Source organism: Phaseolus vulgaris, chromosome 1 (assembly GCF_051622355.1).
Source record: "Phaseolus vulgaris cultivar YP4 chromosome 1, ASM5162235v1, whole genome shotgun sequence".
Classification (NCBI taxonomy): domain Eukaryota; kingdom Viridiplantae; phylum Streptophyta; class Magnoliopsida; order Fabales; family Fabaceae; genus Phaseolus; species Phaseolus vulgaris.
This window is the reverse complement of record NC_143498.1, coordinates 50497714-50520801: the sequence shown is the minus strand read 5'-3', so window position 1 is coordinate 50520801 and position 23088 is coordinate 50497714. Positions and strand designations below refer to the sequence as shown.

Genomic DNA, 23088 nt, shown 5'->3' with positions numbered 1-23088 from the left:
AATTGCAGGATGCAAGTTTTTGAAACACTTTACATTCACATAACCTTAGTATTGCTATATGCATTTTGTGCAGTCATTAACTAAACATGATGAATATACAAATTAATTTGAGTTCCAAAATACTAATTCTATTCTCAAAATGATTAGTAGCACTAATCTGCTTAGAATCCTCCCAAAAAAATATAATCAGCTAATACTTCTTTTAGAATATGGACCAAAATCAGTAACAAATGAAAAAATGAAGGGGGGAGTAGGATACACCTATGTGCGAAGTTTCCTAATCAACCATTTTTTCCTAAGCTTGGCATCCAATGCAAGAAATGTTTTAGCTTTTCTTTCATCCTCCAAAAAATCACAAGCATCCAAAACCAGATCGTCATCCATATCAGGCAATGCTTGCACTGCTTCTATGACATTCTCTATTGATATTGAGGTATCATCCTTTTTTGCAGACACCGTTGAAACTACAGCTGCCATCTCATGGAGTGCAGCAGCCATGCCTTGTTCATCATTCCTTGATTTTTTAGGACTGGTAGAACTAGAAGAGTTCTCTAATTGGCGCTTCTGTTTCTGACCTATATAAGCTAACTCATTGACACCGCTAAATTGTTCTTCATTGGAACTGGGTGTAAATGGAGACTGACCAGTTTTAGATGTTGAAAGACACTCGATCCTAAAATCAACTGCATTTTGATGCTTATCTGGAGGCAGAAAATATTCTTTTTCATCAAAACTTGGATCACATATGACACGCAAATCTTTATAGTATGGCAAAGGTCGAGTCATATATTGTCGTGCATAAGGATGAACCTGCATAGACACCTCAAATGTTTTAAACCTTGTAAATAATTAACATATTAGAAAAGTATTGAAATTTCCCAAGGCATGCTAGGAAAGGATGAAAATGGGAAGGTTGATAAATATGAAATACAATCATTGCATGGCTTTAAGTACATGGAATAAAGGAAAATGAAGTGAGAAGCATTTGTTTTTATTTTGAATCTAGAAAAATATAATGAAAATAAAATGTAGAGAATTCAAACAAAAATATAGAAATTAGGTGTTTAATTTTGTACCTACACACTCCCAAGTATCTCAGATATAGGCAACCAATGTCATTTGGTAACCACTTGATTACAAATAACAGCTACTCAACTAACGCGTAGTAAGAAAGTCTCCTAAATACAACTTAATATCCATTTCCACTATTTATCTTTATCTATGGAGGCCTAAAGGCCTAGTTATACATGCTTTCATCCAAGATAGTACCATCTCTTTCTCATGCTCGCTCTATCACTCATAATTATTATTTTGATTTCTTGCTGACTTGAGCGTCAAAGAAATTTTTCTAGGTGAAACTTCATTTAGGGCTCAAATATCATCTATCAAAGCACATCACCTAGGATCAAATATTATTTATGAAAGCTCATAATTATCATTTTGGTTTCTTGTTGACTTAAGCGTCGAAGAGTCTTTTCTAGAAAGAACTTCATTCCATGCTCAAACATCATCTATGAAAGCTCAACACCTAGAAGTCCACCACAGTTCAGCAAACAAATTTATTTACCCTAGATTAGCTCACAAGCTTTGCCAATGAGGATAGTATATTATTGTAAAACCTATTAGGATCTAAAGAATCTCTTGTCAGTTTGTCATGTTAAGAAATAAATAAACACCTATTAAATTAAAAATTGTGGGACTAAATATAGAGTTTGACCCCCCTGCACAAGATATTGTGTCTATCTTTCTGTTTAGAAAATAGACTTTAAGTCCAACTCATTCTCAAAAACCAATTTATAAGGTAAGATTTGTACATACTTATATACTATAGTGACCGTAGGATTTCTAACATCTGCTTTCACATAATTCAAGTGTTGGAAAGGCAACTTATAAGCATCCTAGCCTGCCTTAACTCTGGCCTGTCTTCGTGACCCATATCTCAAAAAGGACTATCTACAAAAGGGCAGACCAAAATGGCTGAGTAAAGCATCACAAAGTGCAATCACTAAGGCATTGGTCTTAGTGGATTTAAATTTCACATTCATTAAAGATATGACCAATGTAGTCCTTATAAAACTTAGACAACTCTTTCCTTAAAATTTGGTTTTATGGGATTGAGTTAGGTAATAAATCCAAACATTAAGAATAATCAAAAGATTACCCTATTCTCATTTTCTTATTCCAGACTATTTTATCTTATACAATGCAGTGAAGAAGGACAAATCTTGGCAGGAGTAAAAATAAATATTTTTATTGATCCTAATGTTCATCTATCATGACACATTATCACTAAATGAAAATTAAAACCTTCCTACACCTATCTGCTTTACACCTTTACCACCAGAAACACCCTTAAGCTATGCAGAATTTATGAAATATGTAGATTTTGCCTTTTCAACTTGCAGAGGAAGAGTGAGAGTCTATTACTAAATTCATTATAAGAAAGCATCTGAAAAAAATGAGTAGATACAATTATTTTCAGGAAAATAAAACAAGAATAAAATATAAGACTTCACTCAAAACCATTTTCCAGAAGCATTCATCCCAAACTCCATAAATCGTCATGAAAGGGAACTCGGGTAAAGACAGGCAACTCTTATTGACAATATAACAAATTATACTTCTAAGTGTATGCCCAAAGAGGTTCAATTTCCCAGCAGATTTAAATGATACGCACCTTAATATAATCTTGCCAGACATAATCATCGGCAATAACCATCTGGCGTATTTCATCCCAGGCAAAGCCATCCAACTGAAGGAGGCTTTTAATTAAATTGTATTGCCTTCTCAGAGTTTTGTACCTATTCTTAAGAATCTCCAAACTATACTCAAAACCAAATTTTTCATTGAATGATGAAATTATCTCCATCCAAGCTTGTTTGCTGAAGACACCATCAAACTGATTCCCTTTTCGCACATGAGCAAGCAACAAGTTAATGAAGTAACGATCCATCGGTGGCTGCCAATAAGTCCGGGTCCGGGTACCAAAAGAGGGTGTTGTTTCCTTCGATATTCTTTGTTCACAATCATCAGTTGCTTTATCCAAGGTAGAGATTCCACAGTCTTCATCAGCCCTAACATCACGAAGAAGTTCATCAGCATCCTCACATACATCCTTTGATACATAAGGAACAATTGCTCCCCTTTCGCCTGAATTAGATAACTCTTCTAATGCAGCATCACCTGGAAATTCACATTCACTAGATGATGAAACATAAATTGGACCTCCTAAGAATCAAGCATGACATATACAAATTAGTGTTTAACAAGACCTACCTTTCCCTTCCATCACATGTCCATAAATAGTGCACAAATCTTTGAAATTGGGTAAGCTTTTTTTTACTCTACATGATAGCGCATTCACATCTACCTGCATTATTGTTATGCAGAAAATAAACTATCGAAATACTTTAGTACAGTTGAAACCATCTAAAATTATGTAAAATTTTAATACTTTGACATATTCATCCCAAACCTGATCATCAGCAATGACCATATTTCGCTTTTCGTCCAAGCTAAACCCTGGTTGGCCAAGAAGGTTCTTAATACTCCTGTAAAGATTCCTTAACGTTTTGTGGCGGTTCTTAAGAACATCTTTTTCGTACTGAAAATTGAACTTAGCATTGAACTTTGAAGACATATGCCTCCACGCCCTTTTGCTAAACAAATGATCCTCAACTTCCCGGCCCTGACTAACCTGCTCTAACATAAGATCGATGAAATAACGATCCATCTCGGGTGTCCAAATTGTTCTTAGGCGTTCAGTGCCGTTTCCTAAAGCCATTTCTACAATGTAGCACAAGATTACTTATATCACTAACATGGTTGATGAGTATTTCATACAGAATCATAACCAGTGCACATGCATTGTTCAAGGCAAGCATAATTGTAATCTTCTGGAGATATAATTATGGTTGATAATCAAGTAATAATTCCGAAATTGGTTAGTGATAAGAGTAACCATGATCTGGCAAATAAAAAAACATGAAGAAGAACAAGAGAACAGAATCTATCACAATTCTTCCAAAACAACAATTAACTATGGCGATAACAAAAAAGAACACCTTCTGAAGAGTTTGAAGTTTGCTTTGGTGGGGATAGTGATTTCCGGGACAAGGTTGAATCTGCTCTGAGGGGGGATACGATTGCACCCTAACCTTATTAGGGTTATCACTTAATCTCATAATATGGAATATAATTCCCTTAAAAAATATGATTTTATTTATTTATATATTATAATGTATAGATAAATTTATATACCTGTTTAAGAAAAAAATTATTCTTCGATCATGTTCTAAAAAGTGTTCATCAATAATAAATACTCTTAAATTACAAAATTAACTTTATGTTATCAGTTTTCAAAAAATAATTTATAAAGTGTTTTCAAAACTTTTTTTTTATTAATTTGTTTTTTTTATAAAAGATATATTGGATTTTTGAATTGTAGTGGGTATATTTAAAAAATGTTCATGCTGTATATTAATTTTTAGACTTTAATTTAATTTTAGGAAATACATAATTTTCATCCTTCTTGTGAATTTACTGCTATTTTATTATAGGCATGAACTATGTTAAAAAATTATATTAATTTTTTATTATTAAGATGATTCTGATCAATAATGTATTTTTAAACATAATGTTTAATCATTTTATATTTACTATTATTAAAATACAGATTACACTGAAAACTGTATAATTAGAAAAATAATGTTAAAATAATATGTCTTTAACGTATTTAAAATTATTAAAGTTGTAGGGGAGAATAATATTAAAGTATATAATTTTAAAATAGTATTAAGTCTTTAAAATAATATCATTTATACTCTCGAAGGAAAATTAATATTCCAAACAAATTTCTTTTTCAAATACACACATATATATCTACTAATTATTTGTTTAAAACTTTATTAAAGTTGTCTACGAAAACCAAATTACTTTTATTAAATTAATATTACATTTTTATTTGAAGATAAAAAATGTTTTTAGTAAAGTATTACTATATAATTTTTTATAGGAAAAAAGTAGATATTTTTATAATTATATATATATATAACACGCAATAAAAAAAATCATTAAATAATAATCAAATTTAGATAAAAAATAATTATTCAACATATTAATTAAATTATATATTATTTTAGAAATTAATAAATTATTAGTATCTAAAGTGTTTTTATTATTAATAAAAATTTATAAAATGATTTCTAGATTGGTATCTAAATTAGTTACCAAAGTTTCAGCTACTAATATTTTAGATATTTTAAATTGATCTCAATTATTCTTTTAGAGACTAATTTAGAATCTAAACTATCAGTGGATAAAAACTTTGTATCTAAGTATCAATCTAAAAACTACTTTATAAATTTTTATGAGTAATAGAAACTTTAGATATCAATAATTTTTGTAGTCTCTAAAATGGTCTGTAATTTAATTCAGCAACTAATTATTTTTGTCTCTAAAATTAATTGCAATTTAATGATTTTTTTTAATAATGATTCCATCTTTCCTTGTAATAAAAAATAATTACTACAATAATTATTAAAATAAAAAATTTATAAACTTTATATTAAAATTATAAAAAATGTATTCCGAAAATTAATAAATTAAAAAGTGGGGTTATGTATCAACTTTTATATATTGTTTTAATTAACTAATGATTTAATATATAATTTATATGAAAATATTTAAGTAAATTAAAAGTGTTATAGAAGTATAGCAAGATTTTTAAATTTCTTTCAAACAGTTAAATTTGATAAGAACATTATGAATTTAGAAAATTTAATTCTTTCACTTTTAAATTTGAATTTTCTTAATTAGTTTTAAATATAAAACAAAAATAGTTAAATATTTGAATGTGCTTAACGAGTTGCAAATATAAAATAAAAAAATAGCTAAACAAATATTTATGAAGATTTTACACTAATATTAACAAAATGAGTGAAGTGAAATTTAATTTTCTAAACAGGTTTGTGAAGTATAATTAAACTTAAAAACTATTTTTACAAGAATTGTATTAGAACTTATTAATAATATATAAACAGAATTAATTAGGTATATTGTGTCATAGCTATCAGGTCCTCTTTCAATCTCAGATTAGGTTAGGCATAAACATTAGATGTTTATCATTAAATATGACCGTGAATTTATACATAATTTATTCACTTAATCAATTATTTTAAATAGAATGGTGCTTTTAACCCATACTACTACATTTAATTGGTTGTTTTCAAAAGTAATAAATTAAATATGCATAGGATATTGATGCTTACTAAAGTTAATTAATTATTTGTGCATAATTGACATAAAGAGTTTTATAATCACAAAATGTTTTATTATATTTAGAAACAATCAACTATTTTGTTTTTCATGTTCATCAATAATATCTTTTCACATGATTTACAAAAAGTATATTCAACCATACAATTTCTAACATTCTAGAACACTTAATAACATATATTTACACATTCCAAACACAAAAATACACTGATTTTACTAAAACTAATTAACATGAAACAAAGTATTTATATTAACAAAAAATGAAAGGAAAACTACTTCATACTCTCACTTAGCTAAGATGGTTTCAAGTATGAAAGATTTGATTTGTAAAAGAAGCAACACAATATCTCTTTTTACCTAAATGTTGTTTGGTTTTGTAATGACAAACATGAGTTTTGTGAGGTCAAACTTCCTATTTATAGTGGTCTCAAACAATGTGGATAATTGGGGACAATGTTTAATTATTTGTTAGTTTGATTATCTAAAGGAAAAAGTGTGATGTAGGTAAAATTGATGGTAATGATGTAATCTTATTTGTACCAAGAAGTAATGCCCTTCTTTTAACCATTTTGACTTTTGTCTTTCCTTGCCAAATTCGGCTAAGATAGGTTTAGGTAAAAAATAGATAAAATGTTTTTACCATAAGTGATAAATATAACATAATTAGCTTAGACGTTCGTGTTAATGACTTAGAACTTCATCTAACAAGGTATAATGCAGGGTCACATAATGCAATTAATTAGGATTGGTTTTCTAAACTTATTTATCACTTTTATTAATTTCTAAATTATTACAAAGTTATTATAAAAAATCAAACATAGTAAGAAAAATAACTCATTATTTACTCAAAATTATACACTCAATTGTTTACATGCATAATAAACACCAGTGTTTATTTAATTATTAAGTTGTTTTTTCTAGAATGTTACATAATCAATAGGTTTGATTTTGATATTTATTTTTGTAAACTTGAACAACCAGATGGATCAATAACTTTCAAGTTCAAATAAAATATCTTATAAGATCTCCATATCTTGATAAGATCTCCATGATAAATTTTATCCATTGATATGCTAGAAAGTCATGAAAGTGTAATTCATACTAATCAAATAATACAAAGTCAATTATTTTGTCGTGGACAATTTTTCTATATGCAAAATTCCCTACATGTTTAGCCATTTGATTTTACTTATCAGTTTTGTCTAAAGTATAGACATTTCAGGAATAAGACAAATTTGTGTACGAATTTTTCATTTTCTATCATTACGATTTCTTTATATCTTACTTAAAATATAAACTACAACTATGATAAAGTAATATTGTATTCTGTCATGATCGGGTCATGATACAATCATTTAGAGTATACAAATATCTAACTTGGATCCAACAAATAGAAATCGATCAAAATAGAGGTAGGTTCAATGACCTTGAAAGAAGTCGACTTAAGCATATAAAAAATAAATTAAATGCGATAGAAATAAAAACAAAACGACTTAAATATCTAATATAATTGAAACAATGGAAATATATTGCTTCAAATCCAAAAAATAAAGGAATATATTAACAATTTATTATGCGGTTGTCATTGTTTATCAACGGGTAAAACTCTTCTCTTATCTCTCATTATGATGATCAACATAAAATTATTTAATTAATAATTCTTTTATAAAAGTGATTAATTAAATAATATTATATAAATAATAATTTAACATGATTAAAATAATATTTAAGTATAAATACTAATTTTATAATTTTTAAATAACAAAAGAGAGAAAATAAAACTAATATTTATATTATAAATGCAAATACTTAATTTAAATAATAAACACGAACATTATTATTTAATAATAATTTATGCTTGTTATTGTTATTTAAATATTGTGAAATAAACGAAGGAGAATATTACTGTAAATCATAATTTGATATTTTACGTTATTTATAAATAAAATAAATAAGTAAAGTGTGATATTTGAGAAATAAAGATTAAAAGAGAGAACTCCTGGTAACTAACTGGTTAAACTTCTCTTTCCTTCTTAGCATTAATAAGGAAGATAAATTGATTAATGATATGCATAATAAATAAACATTGGAATTCTTTTAGGCGGGACCCAGTAAAGAGAGAGAGAGATGTATTTGGTGTTTGGTTTGGTGTTGTGGTAGAGGAAGAAGGATCGTTTTTGACTCGTGTTCTTGGATCTCATCCAAACCCTAATCTAATCCCAAAACTCTAGGATTGATCCATCCAGCGAGAGACTCTGTCTTTCACCTGTGCCCTAACTCTCAGGCCATGCGACTACCCTGTTCCTCCGCCACCGCCCTCTCCAGAGAGGATTCCTTTTTCATTTTCGCCACTTTCTCCCTCGATTTCGCCGCCAATGTCTGCCGACGCCCACCCCGTTAATCATATCAATCCCAAGGGCCTCCTCTGCAATGCCGCCGCCGGTGCTTCCGCCGGTATCCCTCAATTATATTATTCTTGTCGCAGTTTCTTTTTCAATTTTCCGTTCTGCTGAATTCGATTTGTAATTGTTTGTTTTCGTGTATGTAATTTGGTGCAGGGGTTATTGCTGCTACATTTGTGTGTCCTTTAGATGTCATCAAAACTAGGTTTCAGGTTCATGGTGTCCCGCAACTCACCAATGGAAGTGTTAAAGGTATAACCGCAAGCCTCCCTCCGGCTCCTTTTTTATTTCTTTGATTTATTTTAACTCTGGTGTATAAATGAGATAACGAGTAAGGTTTGCCTGCCCTGTATTTAGCCTGTCATTCGAAAGAAGAGTTATTGCCATTGTTTTTAGATTTCAGTTTGTTAATAGTAATATATGAAGGATGAAACAACGGTGGGGAATTTATTTTACTATTGGTTGAACTGCTGAAACTCAATATTGAGATTCTAGCTTATGATTGTTATTTGTCCGCAGGCAGCATAATAGTTGGTAGTTTGGAGCAAATTTTTCGCAAGGAGGGGTTACGTGGAATGTACCGAGGGCTTGCGCCCACTGTGCTGGCTTTACTTCCAAATTGGGCGGTGAGTCGTTTCTCCCGTCTATGTTCTGTTTGAATGTGTTATTTTTCTTGATGGATTAAACAACAAATAAAATCTTGACAAATTCACTACCTTTCATGTCCAAAATTTGTAACTGCTCTTCTAAATTACAGCCATCAATTTGGTAATGAAATATACTATAGTAATTAATGCCTACCGTGTCTCTTGTGAAAGGTTGTCATAAATGAAGATCATGTTATATCTCTGAAAAGCCTGGGGTATGAAGTCATTCATGAGAAACATTAGTACTTACTGAAATGAGTTAAAATATGTGCATTTCATGGTTGTTGGTCAGATTTGATTTTGATTCACTTTATTTTTTTTTACACTGGAGTACAGCATCATTGTGCCCTGGACCACATATCAACCAACCTCCATTTTTATGGCTGGTTCAGGGTGATGACTTAAAAAACACTTATAATAAGGAAAAACAAAATGAAGGTGAACAGAACATATCAAAACAATAAAACATCTTCCACTTTCATTCAAAGAAACTCCTCAATGTGGAGGTAAGTATCATACTGCATTGGTTTTCAAATAAATAAGTGCACAAAGCCATTCAAATAAATAAAAGAATGGACAATATATATAGAACACTGAGATGGAGACTGAATAGTGAACTTTAATTCTTAACTAAAGGTGTAACTAATTGACCAGTTACCTAGTGATTCCTGATAGGTGACCAAAAAAGGTCCTGGCCATTGCTATGAACCACCTTAATATGACTACTTCTGAAGAAAAGTTAGTTAATTATTGAAGAATTTATTTTATTGTTCTGGTATAAATCTTTAGTGCGTCCACAACTTTTTCAATTGATGTTCTAATTGTATCAATTTATGAATCTGCAGGTTTATTTTAGTACATATGAGCAGCTTAAGAGCTTTCTCCATTCTGATGGTTAGTCCATTAATGATTATTTTCTGTTGATCCAAAGAAAGGATTGTTGGAAGCATTTTTCTTTTTGTGTGATAAAATTAATTAATCCACTTATTAACCTTTATTTTTATGTTGATAACTTGCTGTGTCACCCCCCTTCTCCCATTTAGATTACGAATTATAATAGCTATGTAATGTATGCAGATGACAGCCATCATCTTTCAATTGGATCTAATATGATAGCTGCTTCTGGTGCTGGAGCTGCAACTACCATGTTCACAAATCCCCTCTGGGTTGTCAAGACTAGACTCCAAGTGTGTTTCTTCATTCAATCTAAAATTAGGCTGATATATTTGATTGCCAGTTACATCTCACATAAAATTGGCATGATGCACAGAGTGATACATGTTATTTGAAATTTATTGTAGAGTAAAAAGCTCATTTGACTGTCTTATTTGTCGTTATTATCATGAAATTTGGTATTTCACAGTTTTTTTCCATAAATCTAGAATTTTATGGTAATTAACCGATAAGGAAATAAATAAGACATTGTTTTCCTTTCTGTCTGACCTCTGTGCAAGATGATGTCATGATTCATGACACAACCCCTACTCGTGGTTTGGGAAGATATTGAACTCAGAAAACAGCTACTGGCAATCTTATTGCTGTGGGCAGATAGTGTTATGATGTTATCCGTTTAGGAGAAAAGGCTTATGAATTTTATTAAAGGCATTGCATGGATAACTGCACGAACATTCCTCATTTTAGTATTTATGAACATGAACTTCATCTTGCCAAAACCATAGAGACAATAGAACCTACATTGTTATTATGAATTCGTTTTATGTATTATGCACTATAAGTTTGCGGTATTTTTTGTGCAGACCCAAGGAATAAGATCTGGTGTTGTGCCATATAGGGGCACACTATCTGCATTAAGGAGAATTGCACATGAAGAGGGCATTCGGGGCCTGTACAGGTTGGTATTGCGTAACACAAATGCACCGTGATGGTCAATGCATTTGGAAATATTCTGAATGATTTAATGACTTTCAATTTTTTTTTCCACAAACAGTGGACTTGTACCTGCTTTGGCTGGTATCAGTCATGTTGCCATTCAATTTCCTACATACGAGACAATAAAGTTTTATCTGGCAAATCAAGGTAATTTCATGTCCACGGCTTTCTGTGAACTCTTGAAAGTTTTGGCAGTTAATTAATGTCTTAACTATTTTGTATCAGATGACACAGCAATGGATAAACTTGGTGCACGTGATGTTGCAATTGCATCATCAGTTTCCAAAATTTTTGCATCCACATTAACTTATCCTCATGAGGTATGTTGCTGAATGATTGAGGTAGTTTAGTTCAGGTTATTTGTCCACATAGGGTACTTATACCATACCTTTGGTCTTGTGAATGAGTTATAGCTTGCCCACCATCTGATGGAAAAAAGGATCTAGAATCTATTATCAGTGTTTAATAAATATTCCAAAAATGTTTTTGCATTTCTGTTCTTTGAGCAAATAAACATTAGAAAGTTTGTGTATTTTGTTTGCAGGTCGTACGTTCCAGACTGCAAGAACAAGGGCATCATTCAGAGAGACGGTACTCTGGTGTGATTGACTGTATTAGAAAGGTTTTTCAACAAGAAGGCATATCAGGTTTTTACCGAGGTTGTGCCACCAACCTTCTGAGGACAACGCCAGCTGCTGTAATCACATTCACCAGCTTTGAAATGATACACCGATTTCTTGTTTCTCTTTTTCCTTCTGATCCACAACCTCATATTTTGTGACAATTGATCTTTGGAGGTCATCTGTCTTCTGTAGCTGTTAGATTCCAAAGCATAAGCTAGTCCAGCTGAGTAATCTATCCCTTGGCGATGCAGATATCATTCTTTGTGACTTAGTTGTTTATGTATGATAGAGCCCCCATATTTTCCAACCCCAATTGAGCCCGGTTTCCCTGTTCAAACTTGTGCAAAGTCTTTGTAGGGGAGACTGAGGAATAATTATAGTTTTGAGTGATAACGACGATAAAGTGGAACTTTTTATTTATTTTGAAACAGCTGAATAATATTCTTTAGTATCTAGCACGATATGTTGTACCGATGAGAATCATGCAATTAGCGAATCAAAATTGCTAGATGGAAGACATAAACACATTTAAGATATGAGCCATGGGGTATTTATTTAACAATGTCGTTTCCTTTAATGATCAAATTCATGATTGCTGCAAAACTGGTTTCTCTTATAAAATCATTTTGGTGGTGACAAACTGCTAAAAAAATGTATAGGAGCTAGAATATATAGTTTGCTTTGTGTATAAGTAAATTTTCAAATGGAGAAATCTGACCAAAAAAGCCGGACAACTTTGAAACCAACAATAGTTCTTAAACAGTTATTCATGTAGTTTACACAGTGACATATTAAGGGAACAAAACGATTGCCTGTTTGTGCTGCTGCATTGACTCTGAAACTAGATGTTCTTTGTATCTCCCTTTGTTTTAGAGTTTTTTTATATATAATTTTTGACATTTAGCTGTCTTTTATTTCTTTTTATATGATTACAATTTTATTCTAATGTTGTATTAACAAATATTCAGATTAATATATATTTTTTTTAATTATTAGTCATAAACCGACTAGGTGATAGCGATTATTGTTCAATAATCATGATTGCAGAAATTATAAACCAATTGGTGGAAGAACTACTTAACATCTTAATTATGTAAAAAATTGTACTAACTTATTTATTGTTTTTCTAACGTGTAAGAAAATCTTAAATGAATGATAAATGAAATGGATGGAGTACTATGTTGTTCTTCTACCTAATTCATTTGTAACTTATAATGCACCAATAATTATTGAGCAATATTTTCTTTCAGCGGTTTGATTTATGACTAATAAGAAAATAATTTATATTGATAGTAATATTGGTTTAAGATAATAATAGAATATAATTGTAATTATTATATTAAAAAAAGTAAATTCCAAATTAATAATTATTATTTTTTTCTTAACAAATTGAAAATAACATATTCAACATATATCTTAATGGACAAAGAGGGGCCTAGATAGTATTTGGAACTAGTTGTACAATTGTTGATTTGTCGGTAGTTTCCTTGCTTATTCCTTCAAGTCTCTTCATTTTGTTATTGATGCTCAGTCGAGGTGGATCTGAAAAATGTACTCAAACGCTCAAGTAAGTACTGTGTAAATAGTATATATTGTAAACTGATTAGAGCATACCTTATACTTTTGTAAATGATTTATTTATAGTGTTTAGTCATGACCCCTTGTTGTGATGGGCCAAATCAATCAAATATTAGTTGCTAATTGATTTATAACATGATCCCTTATTTATAAATAACATGAGTCCTTGTTGTAATTGGCCGAATCAATCAAATATCAGTTACTAATTGATTTATAATATGATCCCTTATTTATAAATAACATGAGTCCTTGTTGTGATGGGTCACTCGCATTGTTATCGAATTATCCATAAATATAGTCTTATGCACGAGTTAGTAGCTTTGACATGAGGGATTGTGTTGAAAATCTAAAATAAAACACTTTATCTATATGGAAGATATATTGATAAAAAAAATATTTTTTGCTTACCAAATTGAAAATAACATATTCAACCTGTACCTCTATGGACAAAGAGGGACATAGATAGTACTTGAAACTGGTTGTGCAATTGTTGATTTGTCGGTAGACTCTTGCTCCTTCCTTCAAGTCTCCTCCTTTTGTTATTGGTGCGTAGTCGGGGTGGACCTGAAAAAGGTACTCCAAATAAAAAATGTATATTGTAAAGCTAAATAGAGCGTCCCTTATAACTCTGTAAAGGGTTTATTTATAATGTTTAATCATGAGCTCTTGTTGTGATAGGTCGAATCAATCAAATACTAGTTGCTAATTGATTTATAACATGATCCCTTATTTATAAGGAGGGTATATGGTATATTGGTATATTGATATCATCTGAATTTGGTATGACAAAATCATAATTCGTAGAAGATTTCCACAATTGTCATTATTGTCATTTCTTGAACACCTTTAATATATATTAATGTGGTCGGTCGATCATTGAGATCGAATGACATGGGTTGTCTAGTACCGACCGCTACACAACTAATTATTATTTTTCTTTCCTTTATTATTTTTAGTGTACTAACTTGATTTCTTTGGAAAGAAAAATAAAGAAAATCTAAAATAGAAAAAAAAAGTTGATACAAATTTGTAAGGAATAAAATGGAAATACGAAGCTGTTGGGTGAAGAGAAAAATATGAGAAATAGGATTTTTTTTTAATAAATTAAGATTTTATAATAGTCATTGTGTCTCTCAAAAAATTGTGATTAATTGATTAAATTCAATATATAATCAACTGTTTAATTTCATCAGTTCATTAAATAGAAAGTTAAAAGTTAAATCATGCATTCATAAACAAAAAAAAAAAAAAAACAATTGAGGTTACAAATGTAAAAATTTAGCTTTATTATTGATAGGTTAATAATTATAAGATTGAATGTTAATTTTTTTAAATGTTAAAAATATTTTAAAAAAATGAATAGTATTTTAAAATATTTTTCAAAAGGTGTTGGCCAGAGATAAAAACTGTTGTGTGTAGTTTTAAAGAAATTAAACAATAGATAATATGAGTTAAAATATGTTTTCACAAAAAAGAGAGAACATAACTCAAATGTTAGTTGAAGTAGACAAATACTACATATAAGTGGGTGAAGGATAAAATAAAAAATATATAACTTTTTTATATTGATTTGTTTTATGTAATTAATTTTCTCTTAAAAATGTATATCTATCGCATTTAAAAAGTATAATAAGAATTAAAAAAAATAAAATTATGCCATTCCCTCTACATCATGTTATGCTATCTTTTTTCAACATCATTCATCTTCAAGTGTTATGAGTACACTTCTTTCAAAAGAAATAGAAAAATTAAATTAATATCATGATAAGAAAAAAGTTAATAATTTTTTATTCAAGAACTAGAATTCCAATTAAGATTATTGGTTAATTGATACGAGATTACTAGTTGTTGGAACTTCCCATGGATTTTTTTTTCTCTCACGTTGTTGCATGAAGAAACAGTATTTGCACAATAAAAAATATCTCTTAGTTATTTTTTTTTCCTTTCTCTAGCTCTCTCACTATTTTTTATTTATTTATCTTTTTCCTTTTTTTTTCTATCTCTCTCTCTTTTTTAGATTCCTTTTCTCTAGACTCATTTTTTTTTCTTAACTTTTCTTTTTATTTATTTTTCTCTCAACTCTTTGTTGTTTTTCTTTTATTTTTCTCACAATTTTTTTTGTCTAATTTTATTTTCTGCTCGTTTTTTCTCTCTCGAACTTTCCTTCACTCTTCACAATTTCATTTTTTTTTTCAAATCCTCAAACATTCTCCCTTTATTTTTATACATGATTTATTTTTTCTCTCATTTTTCTCTTCTCTCCTTTAATTTCTTTTTCAACCTTCTAATGCAACAAAATCACCAATAAATGACTTGTGATATAAAGTGAATTGAACAACATCTTCAATTAATGTGTATGCCATAATTTTGTTTTTTTAAATAACAAATTGAAAGTCAAAATTTTACAAAATAGTAGAAGACTCTTATAACAAGTGGTATGGAAATAAAAAGTGGATCATTCTGATATTTAATTTAAAAAAGAAAATAGTCATATCACACTTAAGAAAATGAGTAATAAGTCACAAGATTGATACCCAGATATTGTTCTAACAGTATTAAAATTTGAGATTCTTATAACTTAAAACTCCTTAAAATTCTCATAAATAGAAAACTTAATTTTATTTCAAAGTTCATTTATATTATCCGAATACATTTTAAATACATCTTTATATGGAATAAATTTATTTGTGACTCTAACCACCATAATAATTAACTAAGTTTGAGTTAATTCCCACTAATTAGTCATCATTGTCCACTAGCAACTAAATCTTCCAATTCCTTTAGTTTCCAAACAAACATCATTATTTACTATTACGAGAATAGGAATGAACCACCTTCTCTTGTGCTTTTCAATCTTTCCTTGTTTATGACAAATAAACCCCTTTATCACCAAAAAGAAACACAATAAAACTTATAAAAAAAATCCAAAATTATATTTTTAGCTTTATATCATGTCAGTGAGATACTCCAATATACTTATATACCTTGAGTAACATATTTTACTTGTTTTATGCAAGTATAACTTTAGTAAATTTTACACTTCAAAACTAAACATAAAATTTTGATATTAGGATTTCATTATAATAAAACTTAATATAAAATGAATAAGGAATAACCACTTGAAGTGCATTCTTCGAATGAAAATATTCATATACAATGTTCTTAAAGCAATAGATATACAATATACAATGTTATCAAAGTTTCTATAAGAAATACATATTACTAAATAGATATAACTTAACCTTTTTAGCAACCGTTAATTCATTTCATATGTATGCATGAAGTGAACATTTTCTCTAAGACAAATAATATTGTTGGCCTGGATAAAAACTAATATTTACTTGCATTAACCAAAATTTAATTAAAGTCTAATAATTTTACATTATATAACATTTTAAATCTTATGTGTATTATATATAACATTTTTAATAGACATAAAATAAAAAAAGTTAAATATTTTCTTTATGTACTTTCATATTAAATTGGTTTTTTTATAATTCAAACTTTTAGACATTTTAAACATTTATAATAAGAAAACTATTGAAATGAGTTCTATATTAGTGTTTTCTTACCTAACAATTCGTTTGTCACGTAAAATTTTTTATCAATGACTCAATAATTTTTTTATTACAAATTCAAAGCGTCTAAAAGTACATGAATTAAAAATATATATTTTAAAAAGTGTGTCATCTTCTCCTTTAATTTACTTAGACTTATTGATACTATAAAAGTAATACCTGCAATTTTTTAAACACTAGTTCTTCATTGAACAGGAAAATAAAAAAAATATGTACATACAATTTTATTGTCATAAAAAAAGGAATAGCCATGGTAGGGACTGAAATTGAGGTCTGAGTGGTTGCTTTTTGGTGTTGTGAAATAGTATTATTAAAGAAACAAAAGCAGTGGATGAAAAGATGAAAGTGGTATGGTAGGAGAATACATTGATGGTGTGAGGTTTTGGGCAAAGCTAAGTTGTCAAAATGAAAGGGAGTTTTGAATACCAAACAAAAGGGAGCAAGAGAACACGTCTCCATCATATTCCTAATTCCTTGCGAAGCATGCTATCTTTTGCACTTCCTATGCCCACATTCTCTTTAAAGGGGAACATGTGTTATCCCATAACCCTTCTATTTAACTTTTCATCACATAACAAAATAAATACCCTTTATTTCATTACAAAATTCCTCCAATCCTCTTTCCATCACAATGTCAATTAGGTTATGCAAATTGAAGTAATGATGAGCCATAATCAGACAACTCAGTGGTGAATATAAAGCACGTTAGTAACTTAGCATCAAGATTAAAGACTAAGCATGCATTAGGGTCCGCTCGTTGGGATCCAAAGTTTAAGACATCCTTGGACGGCTAGACAAGACACATGCCATTGGATTCCTTTGTCTACTTTCATTCGACCACTTCCAAAATATTAAAGGAAAACGACTATATATTACTTTAATCTCCCTTTCATTTTTGCAATTTTTTTATTATTATATTATAATATGAAATTAGTTTAATTTTTATTGATGATATAAATTTTATAACTCTTCATTATTTATAGTAAGAAAATTATTAGAATGAATTTTTTATTTTTTTTTACATAACAAACAATTTTTTTTAGTATAAACTGTATTATAATATGAGTTATGATGAAATATGTTAACATCTTACTGTTTGTCATATAAAAAGAATTGACAATAACTCATTCTAATAGTTTATTTACTACAAGTATTCAAGAGGTCTAAAGTTTAAATTATGAATGAAAACTTATTTAAAGTGAAATTAAATTAAGAAAAATATACCACTATTATTAGTAATATAAAATAATTTTTAACGTTAAATTTATGATCATTTATATATTATTAATTGATTATATTTATTTTTAAGATTGTTAACTCACTTTCTTAATAATAATGTAATAACAACATATCTTATAATTCTAACAAATTTTAATATGATAAATTTTAACATCTTAAAAAAAAAGTTTAAATTTAACTAAATTCTATCAAATTGATTTGTAAAAGATTTTTTTTATATTTGTTTATATATTGTGATTTACAAGAACAAATTATGAGATAATGAAGACAAAGTAAGTTTGTAGTAGTTAAATCTAAGGGAGATAGTAATATGAAAGAATGTAAGATGAGAAGTACAAAATAGTACATTGGAGAAATGTCATGAACTTGGATATATATGAGGATCAGAGAAGGGCACCCTGTCCTTTGTTTGGTCCAACAAAGCTAGGACTTAACTCATCATTTAGTGGATCATAACTTAAAATAAAAATAATAAGAAACTATTAATTTTATGAGTTTCTGTGATTCAAAGTCAAATACTTTATTACAAATTTCTTAGAGGCAGACTTATATTTAATCCTAATTAAGAAAAACATGGACTAAATTTTTTGAAGTAAAATTAGAAATTGAAAGTAGAAAATGCCATGTTGAGACAAAACAAAATATATATTACCTTTATCTTTTACATTATCTTGAGGCTAGCTGTTTTGCTTGATGTCCTATTGCTCTTAGGATTTTGAAATAAAGGTTTTTAAAATTAAGAGTAATTTGGATACAAAATTTATATAAAATTTTATACTGCTAAAAAATTATTAAATAAAAACTAATTTTAGACACTAAAAATAATTAGTTGTTATATTGACTAAATTAAATATTATTTTAGAGACTAAAAAATTATTAATTTATAAATTAATTTCTGTTATTGATAAATAATTTATAAATCGGTATCTAATTAGCTACCAATGTTTTAACTACCAATTATTTAGATTATAAATTTAGTAAAAAACCTTCGTAATTAATTAGATACAAATTTAAAAACTATTTATCAATAATAAAAATTAATTTAAAAATTAATATTTTTTTTTAATTTCCAAAATAATATCTAATCTAGTTAATATAATAACTAATTATTTTTAGTATATAAAATTGATTTTTATTAAATAATTTTCTTGCATTATAGATAAAAGTAAAAAGAAATAAATGAACTTTTCTTTTAAGTTAAATTAATTTATATAAAATTAGTTGTAGAATTGTTTTATATAACCTTTCTAAGCTTTTATTTATTTTTAATTTGTGTACAAACAAAATTGTAGCTTATAATTTTTTTATAGAAGTCCTTATATAAAAGTTTATTTAAATATATTTTTGAAAAAATGTAAGAGCTTCAAAAAAGAACTTTCGTCATCAATTACAATGCTGAAATCCTTTTATTTTATTTTCTTTGTTTTACCATTCTCTTATTGTTTTCTTTACCTATGTATGTGACTAAAGAATATACTTGGAGAGTAATTTTTATTTTTTTTTAAATGATTTTGTTTAGACTAATTTTTCTCGATGTTTGTAAGTATATTAATGATTGATATTTAGAACAATTGATCGTGAATAATGTATATTTCCTTATAGAGATTTGCATAGATTGAGAATGGTATTTGAAAATACCTGAAACTTTTTCTCTCTTTTTATTTTTCTAAATTCACAACAAAAGTAACGACTTAATGGTAATGTTACTAATTAGGAGTTTATAATTCGTAGCAACAGTGACTATATTTACCTAATAATGATAGATAAACTAATTTTGATTAATGGTAATATCATTGTTTACCTAATATTATTAGTAGTAAATTTAATAGCAATCTCTGGTACAAAAAAATAATTTTTAACTTTTAAATTGTGAAAAACTATTTTTAATTTATAAAAATATTTTTCAATTTAGGTATTTTTAAAAAGTCTTAGTATAAACCTTTTATGTATTATTTTAAGTCACATCAAAACTGCCGAATGCTCACGTAAATACAAAAAAGTCATTGGAGTTATTAATAAAATAAATGTCTTTAAATTGATGATGGAAGATGGAAGATATGTCAACCATTTAGAAATTTCAGTAAATTAATTTCTGCTATTCTTCTGAACAAAATAACTACTATATATTATTAATAGTTTTTTATCCTTAACAACTAAATCCTAAAATGTTGACATGTAAGTATCAAACCGATGGCCAGAATCACAATCTTGAAATTATAATAACATATAAATTCATGAAATAACTTGTGATATCTTCCAGTAATCTCTATAATTGCTCAATAGTAAGATTTTTTAATCATTTTCGTTGATAAACATTCTTTTAAGAGGTTCTTTAACCTTAATTGTTTGTTATTGTGAGAATCTTTCAAATCATCTATAAATAGAATAACTCTTACATTAGCGTTGTTTTTATAAGATTTAGTTAAATTTAAAGTTCATTTCTTAATATTATATTAAAATTTTTTAAAGTTTATTTTAACCAGAGTTGTTCAAGTTATCATTATTGGATAATTCATAAATATGTAGTCTCGGATACGAGTTGATAGGTCTAAGTGTGAGGAGCGTTGAAATTTTGATAACAAGTGACCTGATAAACTCAACAAACTTTATTAAAATAAACTCTAATATTATATTAAGAAGTAAATTTTAAATTTAACTTAATTTTACAAGACTAGTTCATAAATTAATTTTCACCTATGTACTATAAAATGTCTTTATCTTTGAAATAAAATGTCTTCAAATCTTCAATTTCCAACCCATGTCATAATTTGGATATGAATTTTTCTCAAAGAGATAAACACACATACAAGTTATTTTAATTCTATAAATATCGCTATCTTTTTATTTTTCATTTATGAAAGTATGTGATGCATCTAGATGTCACATGTAATATAATTTTGACAAAAAACACATTTAAAAAAAATATTTACATGGAATAGAAAATACAATTAAGCAAAATATCTACCAGCATCGTAATCTACGGAAAAAGAAATTGAAATTTCTGTAGTTTTATCATTAGTTTTGGAATGGTGGTGGGGGACCTTGTTTTCTGGACTATAGTATATTTGAATTTTGAACATTAATAATCCATTAATTAAATTAAATGTGCAATGAACCCTTTTCATTCCCTTCCTAGAGTTCAAACTCTTCACCAAAAGCAACTCACCTACTCTACCGGCACATTTTGGTAACGCATCAACACCTTTCACTGCCAAAAACAAAACAAAATAAAATAAAATGAAAATAATGGTTAAGCTTAGCTTTCGTTTAAAAAATATCATTATATGCTCATTTTTTCTTGACTTTTTTTGTTCTATACTACTCCCACTTATCATCGTTTTCATCAATGCCTTAACTTCTAAAGGAAATCAAATATGCCTCTTCGTCCTTTTCTACCTTTTGGAATATTTTTCACCAAACCCAAAGTTATCCTCCAAAAACTCACTGCTATGATCAATGTAATAAGTGACAATCTTCTTATATTTTGGGTCATATAGATAAAGACTAAAATTAAGTTACATCAACCTTAAAAAAAATAAAGAATATTTACTAGTGAGTAAACTCATTTAGTTAGACTTTCATTAGTGGTAATAACAACAAAATTTGAATTTGAATTTGAATTCATTGATAAAAAAAATACCATCATTTTATCGAATTCTCCTTGGAATTAATAATTTGTCATGACATTCAAACTTTGTTTTTTTCTTTCATTTTGAAAATAAAAAGATACAAAACGCCAAGAGCAATTGGAATAACGTGGACACATTTGTCCTCTTTCGAGCATTTTAAGTTTTAAACAAATATCGTAGTCACTGTCATAATCAATTAGCAACTATTTTTGACTTACATGTTTGTTTTGATTTTAAAGTAAACAAATTTGAATTTTTACTGATTTGTGGAAGGTATATGCAGAGATTATATAGGCAAAAAATAGTGAGTTGGAGGAAAAGATTAAAGAGTGATTAATATTTGGTGCATGTGGCTCAGTTGTATGATGTGGCTGGTCATCTTCAGAGTTGACACATTTTGCAGCTGAATGTGATGTGAACTTCACAAAGAGAATTCACTCATATAATCATATAATACTGTGGGCTCACTTAACATGTGAAACTCATAAAGAAAAAGCCAATAACATGCAAACTTTACCCTTTCAATAATAACTGCAATTAACAACTTTTCTTATATATTTATTAGCATTTCAAATTACAATACAAAACTAAACACCTTTAATTAAGAAACAAAGTGTCATCATTATTCAACCATTCTCCAGGTCCCATATGTGTTTGATATTCTCCAATTCTGCTTTCAATTCCCTGAAAAAATACGGAAAATTATATAATGATTTTACACTGAATTTTAGAGATATGTATATATAAAAAAGTGAAAAAAACAACTATTTCTAATATCACATAGAACATGAACATTTATAATTAAAATAATAATATTAATAATACAAATTCCAATTATAATAACTAGATTTGACAACAAACCCATAGAGATAATTTTTTTTTGAAAATAATATAATGCATGAAAAGAGATTACTTTATTCGAAAAGAGTAATTTTTAATAAAAAGTTAATATTGCTTATTATAAATACAAATTAAAGATTCATATGTGTGTAAGCATATGCTACATTGAAATGGATTTGTATTGAAGGAATTATAGATTATGGTGTTGACATTAAGCTAGCATTTAATTTTCATTATTCTTTTCTTTGGATTAGAGATTCTAAAAGTAAGTTTTAAGGATTGGTTCTAGTTTTATAAGAAATTTAATGATTAAATTATTTTTTTATGATTACTAATTATACTCCACGCGCTTATGGCAATCAAAATACCGAGATTTGATCTGTTCA

At 28.0% G+C, this 23088-nt stretch overlaps 2 protein-coding genes across 5 annotated transcripts; one reads left to right on the top strand and one right to left on the bottom strand.

Annotated features, from left to right (window-relative positions):
* Positions 1–106: 106 nt before the first annotated feature.
* LOC137814773 (Myb/SANT-like DNA-binding domain protein) lies at positions 107–4174 on the bottom strand. 4 transcript variants are annotated; one of them, XR_016523579.1, is made up of 6 exons: positions 4065–4174; positions 3476–3786; positions 3277–3397; positions 2678–3183; positions 1819–1953; positions 107–810 (listed from the first exon to the last, which is right to left on the bottom strand). XR_016523579.1 is itself a non-coding variant. In XM_068617674.2 (5 exons), exons 2-5 carry the CDS (start codon positions 3782–3784, stop codon positions 262–264), a joined length of 1485 nt encoding a protein of 494 aa, XP_068473775.2. In that variant the 5' UTR covers positions 3785–3786; positions 4065–4174; the 3' UTR covers positions 107–261. The 4 variants fall into 4 exon arrangements, 2 of the variants coding, with proteins under 2 accessions (XP_068473775.2, XP_068473776.2); XR_016523580.1 differs by having other exon boundaries at positions 3277–3370; XM_068617674.2 differs by lacking the exon at positions 1819–1953.
* Positions 4175–8344: 4170 nt separating this feature from the next.
* Positions 8345–12296, top strand: NDT1 (NAD+ transporter 1). The gene is made up of 9 exons (XM_068617673.1): positions 8345–8730; positions 8835–8930; positions 9198–9304; positions 10171–10219; positions 10403–10512; positions 11083–11177; positions 11274–11362; positions 11441–11535; positions 11760–12296. The coding sequence occupies exons 1-9, from the start codon at positions 8652–8654 to the stop codon at positions 11994–11996; spliced, it is 957 nt and encodes a 318-aa protein (XP_068473774.1). The 5' UTR covers positions 8345–8651; the 3' UTR covers positions 11997–12296.
* The last annotated feature ends 10792 nt before the right edge of the window (positions 12297–23088 follow it).